Source organism: Lissotriton vulgaris, chromosome 6, assembly GCF_964263255.1.
Source record: "Lissotriton vulgaris chromosome 6, aLisVul1.2, whole genome shotgun sequence".
Lineage (NCBI taxonomy): Eukaryota > Metazoa > Chordata > Amphibia > Caudata > Salamandridae > Lissotriton > Lissotriton vulgaris.
In genome coordinates this window covers 1,802,780,474-1,802,802,257 of record NC_141694.1, presented here as the reverse complement: position 1 = coordinate 1,802,802,257, position 21,784 = coordinate 1,802,780,474, and the positions used below count along the sequence as shown (strand labels likewise).

General features: G+C 45.0%; 1 protein-coding gene across 1 annotated transcript in view; it reads right to left on the bottom strand.

The window, feature by feature from the left end:
* LOC147709537 (fucolectin-like) overlaps nt 1-21,784 on the bottom strand; it is a 220,367-nt gene that overhangs the window by 115,768 nt on the left and 82,815 nt on the right. Inside the window, exon 3 of the mRNA XM_086928077.1 lies at nt 14,035-14,338. Within this exon, the coding sequence (XP_086784203.1) occupies nt 14,035-14,338 (304 nt within the window). The remainder of the gene's footprint in view (nt 1-14,034; nt 14,339-21,784) is intronic.

Sequence of the window (21,784 nt, the reverse complement as noted above, 5' to 3'; positions counted from 1 at the left end):
GAAGAAAACCCCTCCATTTGTTGGGATCAGGTTGAGGGCAATGCCTGGTTGGAGAGCGTGAGCACTAGGGAACACCCGGCTAGGCAGCCCTGTCGGACTTTCCAGGGAGGGCCAGGCGAGAAGAAAGGTACATGCTGGGCATTCAATGGCAAAGGGTGCACATGGCCCCCCGGGCAGTGCAAGTTTAAACACGCATGCGCCTACTGCGGTCACCCATCCCATCCCGAACCAAAGTGCAACAAGAAATCCAAGGAACGGGGGGGTAATGCCTCTAAGGATATCAAGCCTCCCCAAGTCTAAACTGCCTACTCCTGTTGATATCGAGAAGCTGATCTTTTGGTTGGACAGGTATCCAGATAGGGCAGCTGCTAGGATGTTGTTCGAGGGTTTTTCCAGTGGTTTCTGTATCCCAGCATCGCATGTTCCCCCTATTACTCAGTGTAGGAACCAAGTTTCAGCAAGAACCCATCCCTCAGTAGTGGCCACAAAGGTGGAAAAGAGCGGGCCTTAGGCCGAGTAGCAGGCCCGTTCCCGGCTCTTCCCTGGGAGAACTATGTGTACTCCCCTCTGGGAGTAGTGCCCAAGAAGGAGCCGGGACAGTTCAGAATGATCCATAACTTATCTGCACCGAAGAGTGCATCGGTAAACGATGCCATCAACCCGGCAGTATGCTCAGTGACATACTCGTCCTTCGATGCCGCGGTTCAGAAAGTGAGGGAGCTAGGCCGTGGGGCGTTGTTAGCGAAAACCGACATTGAGTCAGCATTCTGCTTGTTACCAGTACACCCTGAGGATTACCATTTGCTAGGCTTTCAGGTCCAACAGCAATTTTATTACGACAGATGTATGCCTATGGGTTGTGCGGTCTCTTGCAAGTATTTTGAGACCTTTAGCTCCATGCTGCAATGGGTGTTTTCGCAAAAGTCAGGATGTACAGATGTGGTGCATTACTTAGATGATTTCATGGTGATGGGTCCCGCATTGTCGGATGCCTGGGCGTTGGCACTAAGTCAGCTGGTGGCTATGCTAAAGGATTTTGGGATGCCGCTGGCACCGAGCAAGACAGTCGGCCCCGACACGTGCATGACCTTCCTGGGCATCGAAATTGACACAGTAGCGGGGGAATGTAGATTGCCAATGGATAAAGTAAAGGCCTTTTCCCTAGCCATTGAGGTAGCATTGGCGTGTCCAAAGGTGACGTTGCATCAGTTACAAGTTCTTGTGGGTCAGCTAAACTTTGCTTTGCGTATCATTCCCATGGGACGCCCTTTCTCGAGGTCTATAGCCAGAGCAATGGTGGGTCTTACCCAGAAGCATCACCGGGTGAGGTTAAAAGCAGGGGTGAAGGAGGACGTCAAGGTGTGGCGAGATGTCCTGGCAGATTTCAACGGGCGGGTAGTATGGCCCGCGCCGCCGGTGTCCAGTGTGGAGCTAGGATTATACACCGATTCAGCTGGAAGTGTTGGTTTTGGGGCCATCTTGGGCCTTGCCTGGTGTGGGGCGGTTTGGCCAGCGGAGTGGCACAGAGCAGGCTTGACTAAGAATTTAGCCTTTCTAGAGCTTTTTCCCATCTGGGTGGCAGTTACGGTTTGGGCGGAGCGCTTCAGGGACAGGGTCGTGACCTTCTGGTCGGATAACATGGCAGTGGTTCAGGTTATCAATCGGCAAGGGGCGACTTGCCCACATGTGCTGAGGTTGCTGAAGTTGTTGGTGTTGGCATGCTTGAAATTGAATTTGACCTTTAAAGCTGCGCATATACCTGGTGTTGATAACCATGCTGCTGATGCTTTGTCTCGTTCCAAGTTGCATCACTTCCAGAGGTTCCACCCGCAGGCGGGAGAGCGCATGACGACGTTCCCTACGTCACTGTGGAAAATTGGAGCCCCGCTTTAGCGGGGCTGGTAGATGCCGCTCTGTGTGACCGCACCAAACGTGCCTATCAGTCACAGTTTAATGTTTACAGATCATTTATGGAACAAGCCGGAGGGGCTAGGATCTTCTCAACTGAAACAATGTATGCCTTCTTACAGGTTCTGCAGGATCAGGGCAAATCAGTGTCCTATGCTAGGGCCTCCTTGGCAGCGATAGGCTTCTTCGCTAAACTGGCAGGGGAGCGGGACCCTGGGGCTTCATTCTTGATCAGGAAGGCCTTAGTGGGTTGGGCATGATTGGATGGGCCACGGCGGGACTGTTGTAGGCCTCTGGATCTCCCGACCTTGATTGATATTTTGGGGGTACTGCCTGTTATTTGCCAGTCACCGTTCGAGGGAATCATGCTGTGGGCGGCATTCTGCCTAGCCTTTTACGGGGCCTTTTGCCTGGGTGAGATAGTTGGAGCCTCCAAGGTAGACTATGGGGGAGGGTTGCAGTTCAAGGATATCTCCCTTTCCTCGGGGGGCCTAGTACTGCGGTTGGGACGTTCCAAGACAGACCAAACAGGAAGGGGGGTCACCATCCGTTTGCTGCCAGCCCCAGGGATAGCAGCCTGCCCCGTATCCCGTATGCAGGCGTACTTGGCCCAACGCCCAGCAGGGGGGGGTCGGCTCTCTTCGTCCATGAAAACCGGGATTGCCTGTCTCAATACCAATTTAAAGCAGTATTTGGGTTGGCCTTGGGGAACCTGGGTCTGGGAGCAGTGGGCTATTCTTCTCATTCCTTTAGGATTGGCGCCGCAACTTTGGCGGCAGGGGCCGGTCTCGCCCCCAATGTGGTAAAAGGTGTAGGTCGCTGGACCTCGGACTGCTATAAGCGATATATGAAGCCTGAATTGTTGTAAAAACATATGTGTGCAGTGTCTAACGGCTTAATCTCTCTCCTTTCTGATTAGTATGCCCGCTTCCGTAGTATGGGGTACTCGGGCACTCTTTCGTGCGTCGCGCGGCGGTGCACTTGCAGCGAAGAGAGGTGGTGAAACCAGCCGCATTGGGCGAGACCGAATTCGTTTGGCACGGCGTTGGAGGAATGCGTATCCAACACTTGAGGCGGATCATCGAGGAGCTCAGGGCACGAGAGCACAAATCGCCGGATTGGATTATTCTACATTTGGGTGGCAAATGGTCAACAGAGGGCGCTTGGCTGTCAAGGAAGCCCTACTAGCAGAGTTTGCCTGGCTGGGGCATGAGTTCCCATCGACAAAAATAGTCTGGTCTGGCATGATATCATGCAGGGCATGGGGCCCAGGAGTGCGTCCTAGATCTTTGAACGTCTCGGTGAGGCGATTGAACAGCGTACTAGCAAGGTTGTGCTCAGTGAAGGGCTGCTTGCGCTACCTCCAGCACCAGATGATTTCTGGAGAAGCAATGTACCACCAGGATGGGGTGCATTTGTCGGACTATGGAACTGATACTTTTATCCGAGAACTTTGGTCATTCATTCTGAACGCAGGTGGGGAGGGTGTCAGACCTGTGGGCCTTGGCCACCCTTGTGGCGGAGAAGAGACCTGCGATCAGTAAATAGTGGCTAAACAAGATGGATGGGAGCCTGCTTGCCGGGCTCCATAGGCCAGCTCTGAGGGGGGATATGGCAAGCTCTCCATTGGGAGGAAGTGAACACCGGCTGGGGAGGCTAAAGCGACAGATTTCGAGCCCACCGGGCGACCCTGGGCATTCTGGTGGTCGAGAGGTGGGCCCCGGTAATGGCGGACAAGGATAGAAGGGCGGGACCCACCACTCTAAGGGGCAGGTGCACGGCACTTGGCGTAGGATACCCAGTTGCGAGATGCGAACCAGATGGTGTTCCTCCCTTAGGGTTGGGAAGGTGATGGAGCTGATATGCTCATAAATGTAGTTATGTTATAACTTGTGATTTTAAATATGCATGTTATTGCTTGTCATGTTTATACAATGTGGTGAATAAACATGGCCTTTTTAACCCCACCTGAATCTCTGGTGATTTCAAATGTGGGGATCTTGCATGTCTAGGGTAGTTGGGCGGCGGGGGCATATCTGGAGGGTACGGGTCCTAAGACTCTAGGAGGAACCGAACATAATTTTTAAACCCTGATAAAGGCGGCAATGTCATGTTGCTAACTAGGGAGCAATATGTGGGTGAGGCGAATAAACAACTTACCAACAACAATCACTATGAACGTACGACTCAGAAAAAATACCAAGAAAGTATCGAGGAATATGGCAAATTGATCCTTAAATGGCACAATAAAAAAATGTTGGATACTGATGAGTTTTTATTTTTAAGATCTAATCATCCTATTATACCAACATTTTATCAACTGCCCAAAATTCACAAGGATGCCAAGACACCACCTGGACGACCAATAGTATCGTCAATGGGCAGTCTCACTGAGAACTTGTCAATTTTCATTGATCACTTTCTATTCGAGGCTGTAGCTACTCTAAAATCCTATATCAGGGGCACTAAGGATTTTATTATGAAGTTGGAGAAATTGAAATGGAATGACTCATACATCTTAATTGTGATGGACATCACGAGCCTATACACATGCATTGAACATACTCAGGGTTTAAGGGCAGTTGAGTACTATATGAAAAAAAGACAGTTGAAATTTGCCGGGCACAGTACCATGCTCCTTGAAATGACAGAGTTCTGCCTATTAAACAACATCTTTCTATTTGAAGGCACGATGTACAGACAGGTCTCCGGGACTGCGATGGGCACCTGCTTCGCCCCCAGCTATGCAAATTTATTCGTAGGCTGGTGGGAGGAGCAGGTGGCCTGGTCCGATGGTAACCAAGTATGGTCCAACCATATAGTCTACTGGCACAGGTATATCAATGACCTTTTCATGGTCTGGGAGGGTTCATTGGAAAGTGCCAGGGACTATATTAAACATCTAAATGACAACAATCTAAACCTCCGCTTCACGGGCGAAGTTAGCTCAGTGGCAGTGAGCTACCTTGACCTAAGAATAGAGATTAAGGGAAACGAGGTGACTACATCATTGTATAGAAAACCTACCACTGGTAACAGCACATTACATGCTGACAGCGGACACCCAGTTTCCCTGAAGAAAAGTATCCCTTATGGGGAGCTGCTGCACCTTAAGCGCAACTGTTCCCAAGATCAGGATTTCATGAGATGTGCTGCAGAAAGTATTGAGAGATTCAAATCGAGGGGGTACGACAGTGCCCTTTTAACTTGGACTCTCAATAAAGTGTCTAAAATTCCACGTCACCAACTATTGATTAATGCCAGAGAAGCAGCAAAACAAAGCAAGGACGAAGGAAAGTTCCGTCTAATCACATCATTTTCCGAGGATGCCAGTTTTTTGAAAAAACTGGCATGTCTTGAAAACTGATCCTATTATTGGACAAGACATTCCCCCAAGCCCTCTAATTACCTTTAACCCCTTCCAGGGTCATGACGAGCTGGGCTCGTCATGGTGTAGCCTCCTCGCACACTGATGACGAGCCCAGCTCGTCATGTAACATGGGTTTTTAAATATCTCAGCATAGCTCCAGAATTCCACTAGCGCGGATGTGGTTAAGAAGGCTAGATCTATTAAGGACCTATTGGTACACAGACATCTTGATATCCCTAAAAAGAAAGATTTAACCTTAAAAGATATGAGTGGATTCTTCCCGTGCGGGAAGTGCAAGGCTTGAGCTTTTAGTAAGAGGGTGTTAGGCTATGAGGTGCCAGGATTGCAAGAGCGCAGAAAAATATCCAAATTTATCACCTGTCAAACTCCATATGTTGTCTATTGCTTGATCTGTCCGTGCAATCTCAAATACATCGGGAGCACGGTAAACGGTGTCAAGCTTAGAATTTTGGAACATACGCGGGCTATAGCGAATAAGGATATGATATCACCGGTAGCTAGACATTACGCTATAAAACATAACGGTGATAGAGACGCCCTGCAATACTTTGGCATTGATCATGTGCCTGACCATGAGAGAGGGGGTGATAGACTGACCAAACTTAGACGGCTGGAGTCGAGATTTATAATTGATCTCCAGACAAAGACTCCCAAAGGCCTTAATAGTGGTGAGGAGCTTGCTGTGCACTTAGGAAAATGAACCTTGCAACTTTCTTTCTTTGGACCATACTGTACAATATTTTCCCCTTCTAGCTGCCAACTATCTTCATGACTAAGGGAAGAGCCGATAAACGGCGAAATTATGAGGTACCACTGGCGGTTCATGTTGGAGCCGCCCATGCCGATCCACGGCACGATCTACTGTTAAACAGGCTGTGCAATAATTAATCAAATGTCTAATCATGAATATTTTTGTTATTGATTTAATGAGAGTTTTAGACTTTAAGTGAATGTATATTTAAAATATAACTATTTCTAACTGTAAATACATTGTATTTTTGCACTCTGTAAGATGGCGCTCACCGATGTGTGTCGGTGAGCAGTCCTACCTCTCTATCCCCTAGTCCTCTACGTGTTGGGTCCCTTTAAAAATAATCTTCTGTGTTTCACTGCTGTGAATACATTGAGAAAGGGGTTTCCCGAAACGCGTCTGTGTTAATTAGAAAATAAATCGATTCTTGTGATTAAAACCACCCCACGAGTGCTGCTTCCTTCCTTCCCGGCTGGGAGAGGGGGGACTATATATATTCACTGAAAAAACCATAGGTTTCACACCAGTTATAGTTACCTGGAAATTTTACTGACATAAAACCATTGAAATTCCCACGTTATAGTTCGTTGGACTCACTATAACTTGCGCGCCTGCAATGCACTGCTGATGACGTCACATATTACATCACTCATGACATGGTCAGTGACATCACTCATGACATCACTGATGGTTTTTTCAGTGAATTTAATAGGTTTTTTAAATGCTAATTCCTAACTATAACTGGTGTGAAACCTATAGTTTTTTCAGTGAATTTCATAGGTTTTTTGAATGCTAAATCCTTACTATATCGAGTTTCTAACCTATGTTTTTTTTTACAATATTCTCTTTGGTGTAAGTATTCATTTTTGAGTTTTTTTATATCATTTTTTTCCTTTTGCGCTCTGGGTGCGCGCTCCGGTAAGCTTTCCGGTAAGCTCACCGGTAAGCTCACCGGAAAGCGCACCCAGAGCGCTACTTTCGTTCGTGAAAAAAAATATGAATGAAAAGTTAATAATAATGCAAAACATTTCGTACCATTCAAATAATCATGCCTTAAACAAACAAAAGAAAAGGAAGCACAGGCTTTAATAATTAGCTACCGGGGGAACATATCCCGTGGGCAAAAGTTTTACATTTTATGGGGTCCCTAGGGCCTCCTTTGCTCTGGGGATCACCACTCTTCGGGGCTAAAACATCACTGGGTGGTGGGGGTGCTCAACCGCCACCCCACCAGCAAAATAGATGGGTGGTTGGGCTCAAAGGCATGCTACCCCCTTGGGCTTTTTCAAAAATGGTTGAGGGGGCTCAAAGACCCCTCCAGTCCCAGGGACCACCACTGCTGTTTGCTATGGTAGGGTGGGAGCCGAGGCTCTCCTCTGTCATTACAAACTTTGTTTGGATTTTGAAGGAGAGAGCAGGGAAACCTGTTGTCTGTTTCAAAATGCAAACCAGATTGCTTTTCCACATGGGAGCTGCATGTTAGCAGCTCCCCATGTGGAAAAGAAATGCCGGCTCCCGAAGGACGTGGGGAGCCGGCAGGGACCGTGGGGTTATTGGGTCTACCCCCACGGTCCCCAATGTTATATATGAGCCCCGGGGTATGGGCTTCCAGGGAGAGTAGAAATTAGTGGGTCAGTTGAGTGTTCCATGTAATGTTACCATAGTAACAAGCAGTAAGCGGATTGGGGGTAGGGTTCAAACTTATGTCAATTGGAAAGGGTTGAAATGTGTAACCAATGGAAATGTATGTTAGCTTTTGAATTAATGTGGGAAGCAATATGATTTGATATTTACATCTATATGTGTGCAGAATGAGAGGGAAATTTTGCAATTTTTGGGGTTTTGCTGAGTAGTGCAGTACAGAGATTCTATATAAGTAAATCTGGTGTGTTACTGACATTCTTCTTAATCTACAAATCAATTTGAAAGGTAAAGTAGTAATTTGTGAGGAGTTTTATGTGGGGTTTTTGTTTTTAATACGATTAATGTGTTTTTCCGGGTAAAATCCAGGTAGTATTGTTGAGTGTCTAGAATCACTTTGAGAGATTTACAAGCCCCTTGCACTGCCAGTGCATCACTTTGCCTGACGCACCGGTGGCCCAGGGTGCTAAGGGATATTTACAAGCACAGGTAAGGTCACCTTGAGTGACTTAACCTGTGCTTGTAAATATCGCCCTTGTTCACACAGCATTTTCCGTGTTAAGAGCATGACATGGGTGTTGCTGTGGGTGTTCTCATGCAACACCCATTTCTACTGATGCATTTTCAGATTTACGAGAAATCGTAAAACTGGAAATGTGTCAGTTTGCTGCGTCACCATAGGGGTGGCGTAGGCCAGAGAAACGAGAAGAAATGTTTTCATTTGTCCTCATTTTTTCCTCTTTCAAAGTGTGCTGAATTCTACAGCACGCTTTGAAATAGGAAAACGTGTGCAGTGATTGCTTTTGTGCAGGAATGGGACCCTTCATTCAGAAAAGCAATCTCCCAATGGCGCAGGCATCCTTGCACCATGGTACAAGGGTGCCTGTGCCGACGGATGGCAGCTGTTTCTGCACTAACGCAGGGGGAGCACAGGAATGCGAAATATCATTGTAATATATCGGATTCCTGTGCCCTGAAAGTGCCGTAGCATGGTGCAGCTAAAGGGTTTGCCGTGCAGCACTGCTGCACTTTCTTGTAGATCTGCTCCGTGGGATGTGTGCAGTCATCTCACTTATTCCAGGCTAGTAAATGTTTTTTGGTAAAGTGAAAGGATGCTGTTATTTGTCTAGAACCACACAGTGAGTAGATTTGTATTTGGCAAAATAGTGAGAGAAGCATCTGGGTACCTCATGTGTTTGCAGGCATATAAGTGCTTAACACTTTTTATTGTTGTTAAGTTATTTAAGTATCAATCCGCCTCCCATATTTAACCCCTTCGCTGCGGCGGCTATTCCGCCGCAGTGCTAAAGGGGCGGGGCGGCCGCGCGGCGGCCGCATGCTGGTGACAGAACCGCTCCGTCACCAGCCGCGGTTGAGCTATGCTGGTGACGGAGCGGTTCCGTCATGACCCGCCCCGCTCTTTAGAACGCCCGCGCAGGCGCGAAATCAGCGCCGCGCAGGCGCGGCGGCTGGGCCATGACGGAACCGCTCCGTCATCAGCACAGCGCACCCGCAGCTGATGACGGAGCGGTTCCGTCATCAGCATGCAAAGGGTTAACATGCTTAAGTCTTCTTCAGAGCACATCTTAGGATCGTGTATAAATCGCAATTAGCGAGAGTTTTGCTATCGCTCCTCAAGTGTGAATACATCACTATTGTTGTACTCCCCTCTTCCATGTTATATTGTCATAGGAAAACATACCTTACCTCTGGGAATGCCTACATTGCAACTGATCCAATTCTAGTTTCAAGATGGAAACCTTAAGTGAAACTCATACATCCCGTTTGCTATGAATTTGTAGATACGCGTGAATCCCACCAGTGTTTCACTCGTCGCCACTTGTAAAGTGGAGCTGGACACAAGTGAAATGGTTAACGCTTTAATTCAGGTAAGAAACACTGCTACAGAAAGGGCCTCCATTCCTCGCCTATCCTTAGTGACTTTAGCGGGCCTACCCCAAAAACTATGAACATTTTGGGTCAGGCCCGCTACAGTCACTAAGGATTGTTAAACCTTAGAGTTATCATTTGATCAAAGTGATTGTGCCCTTTTTCTTCAATTTTTTTCTAGACCTTCTTGGTCCTTTTTCCAGATGAGCACTCATCTCATCACTTCTCTCGCACGCCACTTGGCAGTAACTCCCTCATTGTAAATATAACGTTGTGTATATATATCAATGAAATATATGTGCTTAAATGAAGATTAAAACTGTTTATATCAGCTATAATCACACTTGCGTTCATTTTGATTGAATTATCTACGAGTACATTGGGCTGTTGTTGTTCTTTTCCTTTGTTTTTATTTTGGTTTTTACTACAGGATTTATTCGAATGAGGAGTAACACTTATGGTAATATTTTAAAATAACTAGAATTTTGTCATGGCGCCAGCAAAATACGCAAGATGATGGACGGAATGTTGCACAATGACAACACATTCACCTCCAGTCACAGATCTGGGTTTAATCCATTGTTATTTTGCTCACCAAGCCACCCCAGTTCAGAAATTGCCATATGCAAATCAGCCCTGACCCTCTGCCTCATGGGTACAGTCCAGACTGAACTGCCAAGCCATGTCTTCCCTGGACCGGAATCAAGCATCCTAGGACCGGTTTCTGGCTCTCAGCCATCATCAGCCGGGATACCTTAACAAAATGTTGCACAATGCCAAAACATTCACCCCCAGTCACAGATCTGGGTTTAATCCATTGTTATTTTGCTCACCAAGCCACCCAAGTTCAGACAAGGCCATATGCAAATCAGTTCTGACCCTGTGCCTCATGGGAACAGTACAGACAAAACTGCCAAGCCATGTGTTCCCTGACCGGAATCAAGCATCCTAGGACCGGTTGCTGGCTATCACCCATCATCAGCCAGGATAGCTTGACTCCAGTGGTGTAGTGAGCACGGGACCCATGTCTGGGCATACCCTTCCCACATAGGGTGAACAGCAAAACACACAAGATGATTGACAGAATGTTGCACAATGGCAAAACATTCTCCCCCAGTCGCAGATCTGGGTTTAATCCATCGTTATTTTGCTCACCAAGCAACCCCAGTCCAGACATGGCCAAATGCAAATCAGTCCTGACCCTGTGCCTCATGGGAACAGTCCAGACCGAACTGCCAAGCCATGTCTTCCCTGGACCGGAATCAAGCATCCTAGGACCGGTTTCTGGCTATCAGCTATCATCAGCCAGGATAGCATGACTCCAGTGGCGTAGTGAGCACGGGACCCACGTCTGGCGCCATGCTGCAGAAAATAAAAATAAAATAACTAACACCGTTTTCGCTGTACATTTAAAAGACAGATTTCAACATGCAAATAAAAAAATACTATTTATTAATGTTTATTGTTCCTAGAACAAATCGTGATTTCAGAAAGGTACCGATGTCGCTTTGCAAAGCTGCACCCATAAACTGTGAAGTTTGTTTGTTTCCGGTCCAGGGACGGCATGGCTTGGCAGTTCGGGCTGGACTGTTCCCATGAGGCACAGGGTCAGACTGATTTGAATAAAGCCATGTCTGAACTGGGGTGGCAGAGTGGGCTAAAGAACGGTGATGGATTAAACCCAGATCTTTTGACTGGGTGTGAGTGTTTGATTGGTTCAGATTCTCCGTCCATTACCACCCCCTTTTGTACCGCTTTTGGCCTCCATAAGTGTGGCAGGGTATGCTCAGATGTGAGTCCCTTACTCAAGAGTCTACACGTCGTTTGTCATTAAATTCTTGGCTGGTGCTACTATTGAGCGGCTGCTTTCCAAATAACAGTCCTCTAGCAGTGAATATACCATTAACGTGACACAAGGCAAGAAATTAGCAAAAAGTTCTAGCTTCTGAAGGTGAGAAAGTGAAACAGATAAACCGAGCTGCCGGTAAGTTTCCAAGTTCATAATGGCATACAGCTCTCCTTTCCAAGGCTCACTTATTCATGCGCTATTCCCCACGTATTATTCTGGCCTAGGTTGTTCAGAGGGTTTAAAACTCAGCTACCTGCATTGAACTCTAATTCAGTGCACAAAATCATTCCACATTGGACTCTTAGGGGTTGATTCCTATCTCGCTAGGAAGGCCTCTGAATCACATTTGGCTTTACCGGATCTGATTTATAGCCCTTGTTTACGACAGAATCGTACATAGGTCCTAACGACCAAGTACGATGCGAAGTTCATGTACGCGCCAACCAAATCATTTCTGGCACCCAAACCTGTCTGTACGACTTGTACGTAGACGAAACATGCTGCGCAAAGGAGCCGGATTCTGACCGATCGAGTACGATGCATGATCTGCACTGCCACTTCACCTCAGTCTCAGCGAGACAAAACGGCTGTCAGAAGCGTACTTCAGGGGCCTTAGCAAGCCCCCCTTCACCCGGGGCACTCCAAATCTGTAACAGGGGTGTATCGATGGGTCTCTCCGATCCAGGCATGCACAATGTGGTGGGCACCATGGGGTGCCCGCTACAGGGTGTACGTTTGTCCCCAGTCACCCTGTTTCTGCAATGGGAGAATGTGCACGCACCTGTACATGGGCTCCCATAGAGTTCAATGGGAGACCGAGCGAAACGAGTCCTAAGCATACAGCAGCATCGTTCTCGCTCGTTCAGACTCCTGGAGCACGTCTCACTCAGAAAGCCCTCTGGATCCGAGTCTTACTGAGGGCTTTCCCAGCGATATTGGAATCAGACCTTTAATATTGTAGTCTCCTTATTCTTTTCCAGGGGCAGTTATTTATAATGTCCCGGTCAACGTCTGTTCACAGTTTTCCAATATTTAATTTACAAAATAATATCACAGGTACTAACATCCAGAGCAGATATCCACACATTTCATGTTTCACTTTTTGACCAGATGAGAACATTAGTAAAGTCAAAAGGTATTCCTTTATAAAATACTGGATGATTCTTTCAAACAAGACGGTGATGTATGTAAACTTTGTGTACAGAAAATAGAAATAGTTGTGTGGCAAGAACCCGATCGTAGAGTCTTTGTAAAATCAAATCGTATCATAAACTCGTCCTCTCCTTTACTTAAGGCAAGGAATGTCGTGAGGAGAGACCCGAACTAGAAACTTGATAAGTCCTTGTTGTCATGTGAAGCCGACTCTCCTTTACACCTGCTGCTCCCAGGCGTGTCGCAAGAGTTCTTATAAAGGAATATATGGCCTGGTTTCAATACGTGCTACCCCCTTATTGGAAGCAGGTGGTGCTATTCTATATCACTGCGTGGATTTTAGTAACAGTGGTAGGAGAGATTTCCCGCTACCGGAAGGATATTCTGACAGAGTTTGTTTGCCTTTTGCCTTGACAAAGTCTAAGGGAAGATGAAACACGTGTTAGCTCAGGGGCAGTTGAGTTTTTTTTTTTGGATTTACAATTACAACCTCCTGACACTCCTGATGAGCGGAGTGTAGACTCAGGAATATCAAAGCCATCTTACACTTAGCACAAATAAATCACACACTAAGTGATTATTTTCCAAAAGTATCTTCGTACAGAAATCGAACCTTAGAAATAGGAATCAATTCCTTTACTCACATCAGGTATAACAGCACACAACTCATAAGTGCTAAAGATGTACAACATACACCCTGAAGGAAGCTGCAGGAAGCAGTCCAGGTCATATCTAATCAGAGAGCATAGTTCCCCATGATGTCCACAATGGAAGCCCACGTCAAGAGTTTGCTGTGTGCGCAATCAGCGACCACCATCAAACACTTGCTGTCACAATCAGCTGATGAAAGCAATGCGGAGGGGTGGGCTTTTATTTAGAAACGAGATTGACGCCTGAGTAGCGTTCCCCAAGGACAGGGAGGACAAAAGAAGAAGGAAGAAGAGAAAAATAATTACATACTACAGTAAACTAAGTAAAGTAAAAATAAAGGAAGACTAAACCATTTTTCAGATCACAATGAAATTAAGAAAATGAGTAACTGGTGGCAGAAAATAACTAAAACAAACTGAAAGTTGTGAGATACCGTCCTTATTTCTAAATAAGTAACATTTATAGTGACAAAGCCTTTTATTCATTTCAGCTCTTTAAAAGAAAGATATAGCTCATAAACCTGTACATACGGCCTAACAAATGAAACATACGGGATCAGACTGGAAATCGAGTCACAGGATTGCACGTAATCTAGTTTATTTTTCAAAATTTTCATTTAAATGATGTATTTAGGAAATTGAATGCTTGCACTCTTCATTTCAAGATGGAAGATTCATTACTCTGATCACATGTAGGACTGGAGATGTAAATCTTGTAATACAATAAACGCCACAGATGAAACGAAACAAGCGCCTGTCATTTATAAATGGCAAAAGAAAGGGAACAAAGTTTACAGCTTACCTTGCATTGTTATTTCCTTGGTTTGACAGTGAATTTCCTATAAGAATTTCTGCTCCATTCAGCTTTTCAGAATGAGAATTTCTGTTGGTGATGGAAATGGAATGAACTTTATGTGGCTTCAGTAAATCCACCCTCCACCAGGGATTAAGTTGATAATCTGTATGGGAGCAGGATCCATGGTAAAAATCGGGATCCTGATTTCCATCTATGGCATTGATTGCATGTGACAGGTAACCTAGGTGACTCCATTCCCCAGCAAGAATGCTTGACTGAGTGGCTCTACCACCCAGGGCCACATTCTCACCTGAAAGAAGACAGAACATGTGGTGAGACCCAGCTGTGGATGCTTCAATAGGACAATACCATTCCTAAAACATATGTATGGCATAACGTAATAACTATTTTTATCTTAGAACAGTACACAAGGCTTTGAAAATCAGTGGGCCTGCGTTAAAGATACCCTGCAATCATAAATGCAGTAAACAATCAACTTTCAGGTTTAGGAGGTCATTGTAACAAAGCATTTTGATAGACACATTAAAGGTAATTTTATTTTTAAATGACTTAGCACAGTTATAACTATACTAATATCCAGAATACATCAACGTGACCATTCCGAAAAACAAATTTACTTGTTTGTCCCAATTCAATGGCTTTGCACACCACATGTCAATTTTACCTGCATCACCTCCAAATGGTCTCAAGTAAAAGCACACAGAGCTCTATTCAAATTGGTCATGCTGTTGGACTGTAGCGGGAATTCCGTTCTCCTACAGAACTGTGCATAGAGACCTGGAACCTCGGTGAATTAGGATGGCCCAAAACTCACATCAGTACCCAAAATACCTTTTCCGAGCTATCTTCAGTGTCTCATTGGTCATAACAAACTCCCAATGCTTAGACAGACCAGAACATGAACTTAGATTACCTCAGGTATCGTGGAACACATGAACACTCTTTTGTTATATAATCATTGCAAACCAGAACATGGAGTAAATGAGGAAACGTGCATGTTTGAAATATTTATTTACTAATGCATGGTTCTCAAACGCAATATCTTGTACAATACTAGCAAACATATTATAAGCAACAAAGTTATCAGCATAGTTACTAGTCCATAAAAGGCGAATGGTGACAGCATACTAAGATGCTGAAATGAATAGGAATTAACAACCCCTTATTCACACCCTCCCTATTTAGAATAGTATTTTATATCTATGAAGGTCTCATTTGGGTTTTAGCAGGGCGGGCCCATACCTCAAAATCTCAGTGGCAGAGGATCACATCATCTTCCACCAGCTCTCTGCATGCGAAGCACCATCAAGTGTGTTATGTGTGTGTTCAGCACAACAATATAAAACCCACCTAGAGCCAGATTTTGGCAGCAGCATGTGTGTTATGTCTTTGGAAGTGTGAAGATCAGACCTCACAACAACATCGTGTCTAGTTATCCTTGCAGCCTTCAGCACTCACTGTGCAGACAGTGTACCAAGCAAAACTGATATCAGAGCAGTAACATATTATTTCTTAAGTAAATCACGAAGCTCTTCTGGGTTGAAAGCTAAAACAACAATTATGTGTCATGTGCAAAATGAGGCAGAAAGGTAAAATGGTTTTTAAACATTTAATAAGCTCATGCTAACTTAACACAGTATATAGAAAAGAAAGCTATATGACACCCTCTCCAATGATCCGAGCACGGACAAAATCAATTCAAGGTAAAACCAGAACAGGGGCATAACATGAAAGCAAAGTTCAATAATAATGAGCTAAGCTAATCTGAAAAGGCATACATGATGGCCTATAGTGGCCAAAATAAATGGTCCAAACGTTTCAACACAAGGCCCCAAAGATAATGTCAATAGGCCTGGGGCGTATAAAAAGAACTGAGCGTAAGGAAAAGGCACCATCACAAAATACAAAAGGGTAAGTGCCTAAAAAATAAACATTTTCCGAGGCATCTGTGGGTAGGACTGTAAACGCAAAATATGCAGCAACAGCCTCCAATATGAAATCACTGTCATCATCCAAAAACAGTTCAGCCATCCAATTAAGCAGCGGAAAAGAACATACATGCTCCTCCAGCACTGGATCCTCTAGCATCATCAGAGCACAACTCGGCGGGTTTTCAAGAACGCTTTGTGCCAAGAACTCATGCAACGCTGCGAGTATGTCCCAATGACCCATTAGTCCATGCATCGCTGGCAAGGCCATAATCCTTTCGCCAGAGCAAACCAACTCGTGAGCAACTACGGGGCTCATCAGATGAATAAAATCGACGTCAGGAGACACCGTCAAGCAGAGACACAAATCAAGGTCCCATTCGAAATCGCAGCTCAGGCAATGAAAAACAGGCTGGACACATGTGAAATAGGAAAATCGAAACGATAATCCAAATGCCGTGCTTAAAGCCGCAAGCGGCAGGGTGCCATAGTAATCAAGCATCCGGTTGCGAAACAGCAGTAGGAGGGGCTCTGCGGCTTCCAGCGCAGGACGGGCATCCATGTTTAATAAAACAAAATATCACCAAAACGCCTGAAGTTAATGTCAGTAAAACCGGGAAGCCACCAAACAGACTTGAAAATATAGAATGGAAAAAGCTAGGCATGATTCCAAATATCTTCTCGAATGAAGTCACGAGACCACTGCTAACTAAAAAAGTGAGCCAGGCCAGAAGTGGAGGAGGCATTAAAGATTTGATGAACCAGCTCGCTGAAATGTAACGGTAAATCAGTATTTAAAAGGGCCTGCACCTCTGTGCGCATGTTAGCCATGTGAAGGACGAATGTTTCACGGGCCGAACTCAGGGCCACTTCTTTTTGAGACAAAAGGGCTCTTATTCTACTCATACCATTGAACTCTGCTTTCAAGGTTGGGATGCGCGGCCAGATGGATACAGTTGAACTCCCATGCGTAGGGGGAAACAGAACATTATTGCAACAGACGACTCGTTCTGACATAGTTACCACATAAGCGACACCCTTAATTAATCCGCAACACTCCTCGTTATTCAACAGTAAATAGCTACCATTCGCCAGTAAAGTGAACTTGGGAACTATTGCAGGAACTGGAGTCCCTTTTAAAAAACAGGCTAAATTAGGGCAGTCCTGATTACAGGAACCATGTAACTGGATGTGCCTGCATATCAATGAATGGTCAGGGGACTCTGTGCATTCTTCTCCATTAAGATACACTTCTTTCTCATCTTTCAAGCATCTATAAGTGAATGGAAGAGACCACGCCTCGTGGAGGAATGAGTTCCCTAATGGTTCATACCTCCCTATAGCTATGTAACGCATACAATTAGTAAACTTGTACAAGGCAAATGGTAATGTTATTAAATCGTGGATAAGCCACGTTGCAGCAGTAGCTTCTGCTACAGAGAACGGTTACGATTCTAACCTCTCAATGTGTAACATGGAAAATGAAGCATCACGCATTGAAAGCATGCGTTGTTTGTCAGTTAAATTAAAAGGGGCAAAAAGAGAGGAAACGTTCATCTAACTCCAAGGCACACGACCAGCCTTAAGTGTCTGCAAGGTCCATGCAAACTGCATAATAGAACGCAATTGATTTTGACCATGGTACAAAACAGACACCTCATCATGTACAATGTCAACAACAGAAGACACAATATTATTCAACGTATAAATGCGGGAAGAAAGCATGTTAATACTGTTAAAAAAAAAAAAATACTGTTATCGACTACTGCAAGCACCTTTTCTAAATTAGCCTGATCTATTGCCCTTAGGCGCTTAGCAGCCTCAACCTGTGAAGTTTTCCAGATTTCATTGTAAATTGCATAAATCAATCTTTCAGATCTACCATTAGCCAGGCCGTTTATGAAATCATTGAAATCCACATCATCAGTCAGCTTGGACAGATGTAATTTAACAGCAGCTAATGTAGAATGTTGTAGCCAATTCTGACATAATTTGCCAACCGAGTAAGAGGTGACAGTATGCTCAGTTTCAAAACGTGGATCAGGCCTGACTCGTGCAAAACCTTTAGTTAAACCCAAAAAGCGACGTTGGCAAGAATCAGAGCTTCTGTGCCACATCAGCCAACCCCTCGGATCCAAACTGGATACATTGAAGGATGAATGGCGCAGCAACGTTTGCAATTCTCTAATGGAATACTGTGTGAAATTATCCCAACCGGAATATTCTTCTAAATCAGGAATAGAAGGGGTATTTAATTTTTTTGAAGTAGCCAATCCAAAGCATGTTGTCTGAAAAATAGTAGAATTTAAAAACAACATATGATTTGGGATGAGACATGCACGGTGCAAAGCCTCAGTGCCCTATACCTGACAACTTTTAGAACCCCAAACCGATTTAAGGTCAATGGTTTCCTTCCACAGCTCGTAGCCCTCTGCAGCTAATCCGTCTAGAAAGGACTTCGAATACAACAATTTAGTATCGGTAAGTCTAACTTTAGACATGGACTTTTGTGTAATCCTAAAATAAAAGGACTCAGGACTTGATTGATTAAAGTCTGTAAAATAAGTGTACTTTTTCAAAAATGTACTGGAGCTGCCTTGTAATGGTGCTGGGCAATGTTCCCACTGTGTGTAATTTACAGTAGCCCTTCTGGAACTTGTTTTATGCTGGAAATGGCTACCAAAATGTTGAAAGCAAAATAAATCACCATAATTAGCAGATTCTAAATACAAATCTTCAGCATCAAAGGCAGCATAATATTGCAAATCAGAAAATAAAGATTCTACGGCCTGAACATCCCAATCATCAGAACGTATGTTTTGTTTCACCACATCCCCCATGTTCACTCTGAGTACATTAGGGACATTAACCACTTCAGTTGGACCATGGATTTGAAATTTAACTGCATCCCACACAATCCCATCAAGAACCGGCCAAGCAGTGATGTTTACAAAATTCAAGTCTCTCTTCAGTCTGTGTGCAGAATGGGACGAGGAAAGGGGGGCCAAAGTTCCTTTAAGATGCTGAAGGCATGTTTTCTCCTCGACATAGAGTCCATCGATCAGACGCAAAAAATAAAACACAAAAACAATTGACATAAAAAGATACACTAAAAAAAGCACCAGCCAAATATACGTCCATGGAGGGATGAACATTTTTTTTTAAATAAAGTGGCATATGTTGCTAGACGTGAGGGTTTCTTCGAATTTACTGAGTCAAATGAGAATCGGGATTCTGTAGTCAAACGTGTCTTTAAACAGGCATCGACAAATCAGCAGGATAGGCATAGTCTATGTCATCAATGTTATTAACGTGATAAGTATTTAATAAAGGATTAGAAATGGCAGGCATCTCGAGAGCCACTTCTGGCTCAGCATTAGAAGTCGTGGCCAACACAGAATTTCTCACCATCGAAGGACAGGAGACCGCCGGTGTCATACTACGAAGAATCGGCCACCCTGTGTATCTTGACACTGTCAATTGAGATAAAACTGTTTTCCTTACGACCTGGAAGTGGTGGTAAAATGACCGTTCTTGTGCCCTTCACTCCAAGAACGGGAACCGGTGCTCGATAGGAAGGACCAAATTCTTTCTTGTTATCGATCTTCTCTCGAACCAGTTCTCCAACTTTGTGTAGCCAGCCAACTACCGGGATCTGCGACGCATCATCCGATGTGGAGGGCAAATGTTCCTTTGCAAGACTGTCTCTGGCCTTTTGTAGATCCTGTAAAACATTGCAATGCTCATCTACGTCAAAGGCCGTGGCTTGAGCCACGCAGTCTAGACTGTTGAGGTCAGGGACATACATCTTGATACCAAAGAGCATTTCGTATGGGGTCCGCCCACCCAGAGACCTTCTAGGGAGGTTGTTTAGAGCACCATGCACGCCATTAAGGTGGGCCAACCAGTTTCTGCCAGTGCCTATAACTCGGGCTGTCAAAGATTGCTTTAAGTCACGGTTCATTCGCTCCACTACACTATTACCCTCAGGTCTATATGGAGACGAAAACTTGAAATGGACCCCCAACGAAACCATAGCATCTTTATACGCCTTATAGGCGAAAGCCGGACCCTGATCCGAATGGAAGGTACTACAGGCAAAAATCCCTACAAAGACACGCAAATCTCTTATGACAGTTGTGAATCAGCGCTACGATGGGGCCATACCCACACAAAGCGTGTGCATGAATCAACTGCTACTAAGATGTACTTATACGCAGTATCAGAAGAAAAAGGACCGCAGTAATCCAAATAAATGCACCCCAGTGGTTTATTAGATATGTACAACTGTGTCTGAGGCGGACGCGCAAGAGTCGAAAGGCTTGATCTGCTGGCAAATGTCACATCGAAGGGCATAATCTCGCGTCTGATTGTACCTCTGTTGTAGCTGAGTTACAATGGCTGAGACGCCCGCATGCGCAGACGCCACACCTTCATGCCCCGCCGTAATCAAAGTAGCTCTGCGATCCAAGTTGGGAATCAGCCGTTCCCCAACACCAGGAATTTTCACATAAGGAACCTTATCGGGACTTAAGTGGTATGTGTACTTCAAAGGGAACCCCACAGGATATTTACCTCCCTTCTCAGTGGCAGCAACTGCCACCAAGATGACATCATCTATTTTACTTTTGGACCGTGTAACAGCTGCAAGTAAGTATTTAGATACTGCAGATTTCGCTGCTTCATCAGCAAACGAGTTACCGACAGCGTGGACCCGTAGACGCTGATGGCTGAGAGTATGAACCACAAACACAAGTGGCAACTGCTCTTTAAGCTCAGCCACTCGGACCCAGATCATTTTATGTTAAAATTGTGCTACCCTTGGAATCACGAAAGTCATTCTGAATCTAAAAGAACAAGTTCCTATTGTAAGACTGGACACAGTAGTAAGAATCACTTACTATTAGAGTTGTCACACAAGGATCTGCGTACTCCAATGCAAGCACCAGAGTACAAAGCTCTGCTAATTGTGCAGTGCAGTCCCCTAGTGTCTGCGTGTGCACGACACTGGACTTGAACTCATCGTTCACCATAACACCGACCACAATGGCGCATGCGGAAACATAGGCATGTTTAGATCCATGCGCAGCCTGAGCGGAACCATCAGTGTAAATGATGCAATGGAAATCCTCCAGGGGTCGCATTGCTAAAGGAGCTGGATGAACGAATTCATACTGTAAGTACTCCGGCGACCATAATGAGGCGTCAGAAATAAACGTGATATCCTGGGATGTCAAGGATGCAGTCCATTGAAACCACCGAGGGTGCAAAGCTTTAGAATTTGGTACACTGGCATTTGTGACTGCCTCCAAGGCAGGACATGGGGTAGCAACCAACATGCACTTTCCCTGTGACAGGGCACTTTCCTTAAGAATTGCCATCTGCACAGCCGTCAAAACTTTCTCCACAGTGGAAAAGCGCAATTCAGCCGAAGTGTACAAGTGTGACAAGCAATAGGAACTGTGTCTCCTTCATTAAAAGTCAGGTACGTGAAACCCACAGTCCCAGGGATAATTCTTATCACCAGGTTGGTCTGGTTATCAAGAGTTAGTAAGAATTTAGAAGCGAGCAGATCAGCTTGCAAAGACTGCAGAATAGCGGAATGCTCAGGCAGCCAGCATGATTTGGAAAAAGATGGTTGTATCATAGCATACAACGGCTTGATGCGCTGGGCATATTCCGGAATGTATGTCCTTCAGAAATTCAAGAAGCCCATTAAAGATTGTAATTTTTTCAGTGTAGTCGGAGCGCGCAGCTGTGCACATTTCTCCAGAAAGTGAGGAGCCAATCCCGTTCCTTAATTGTTG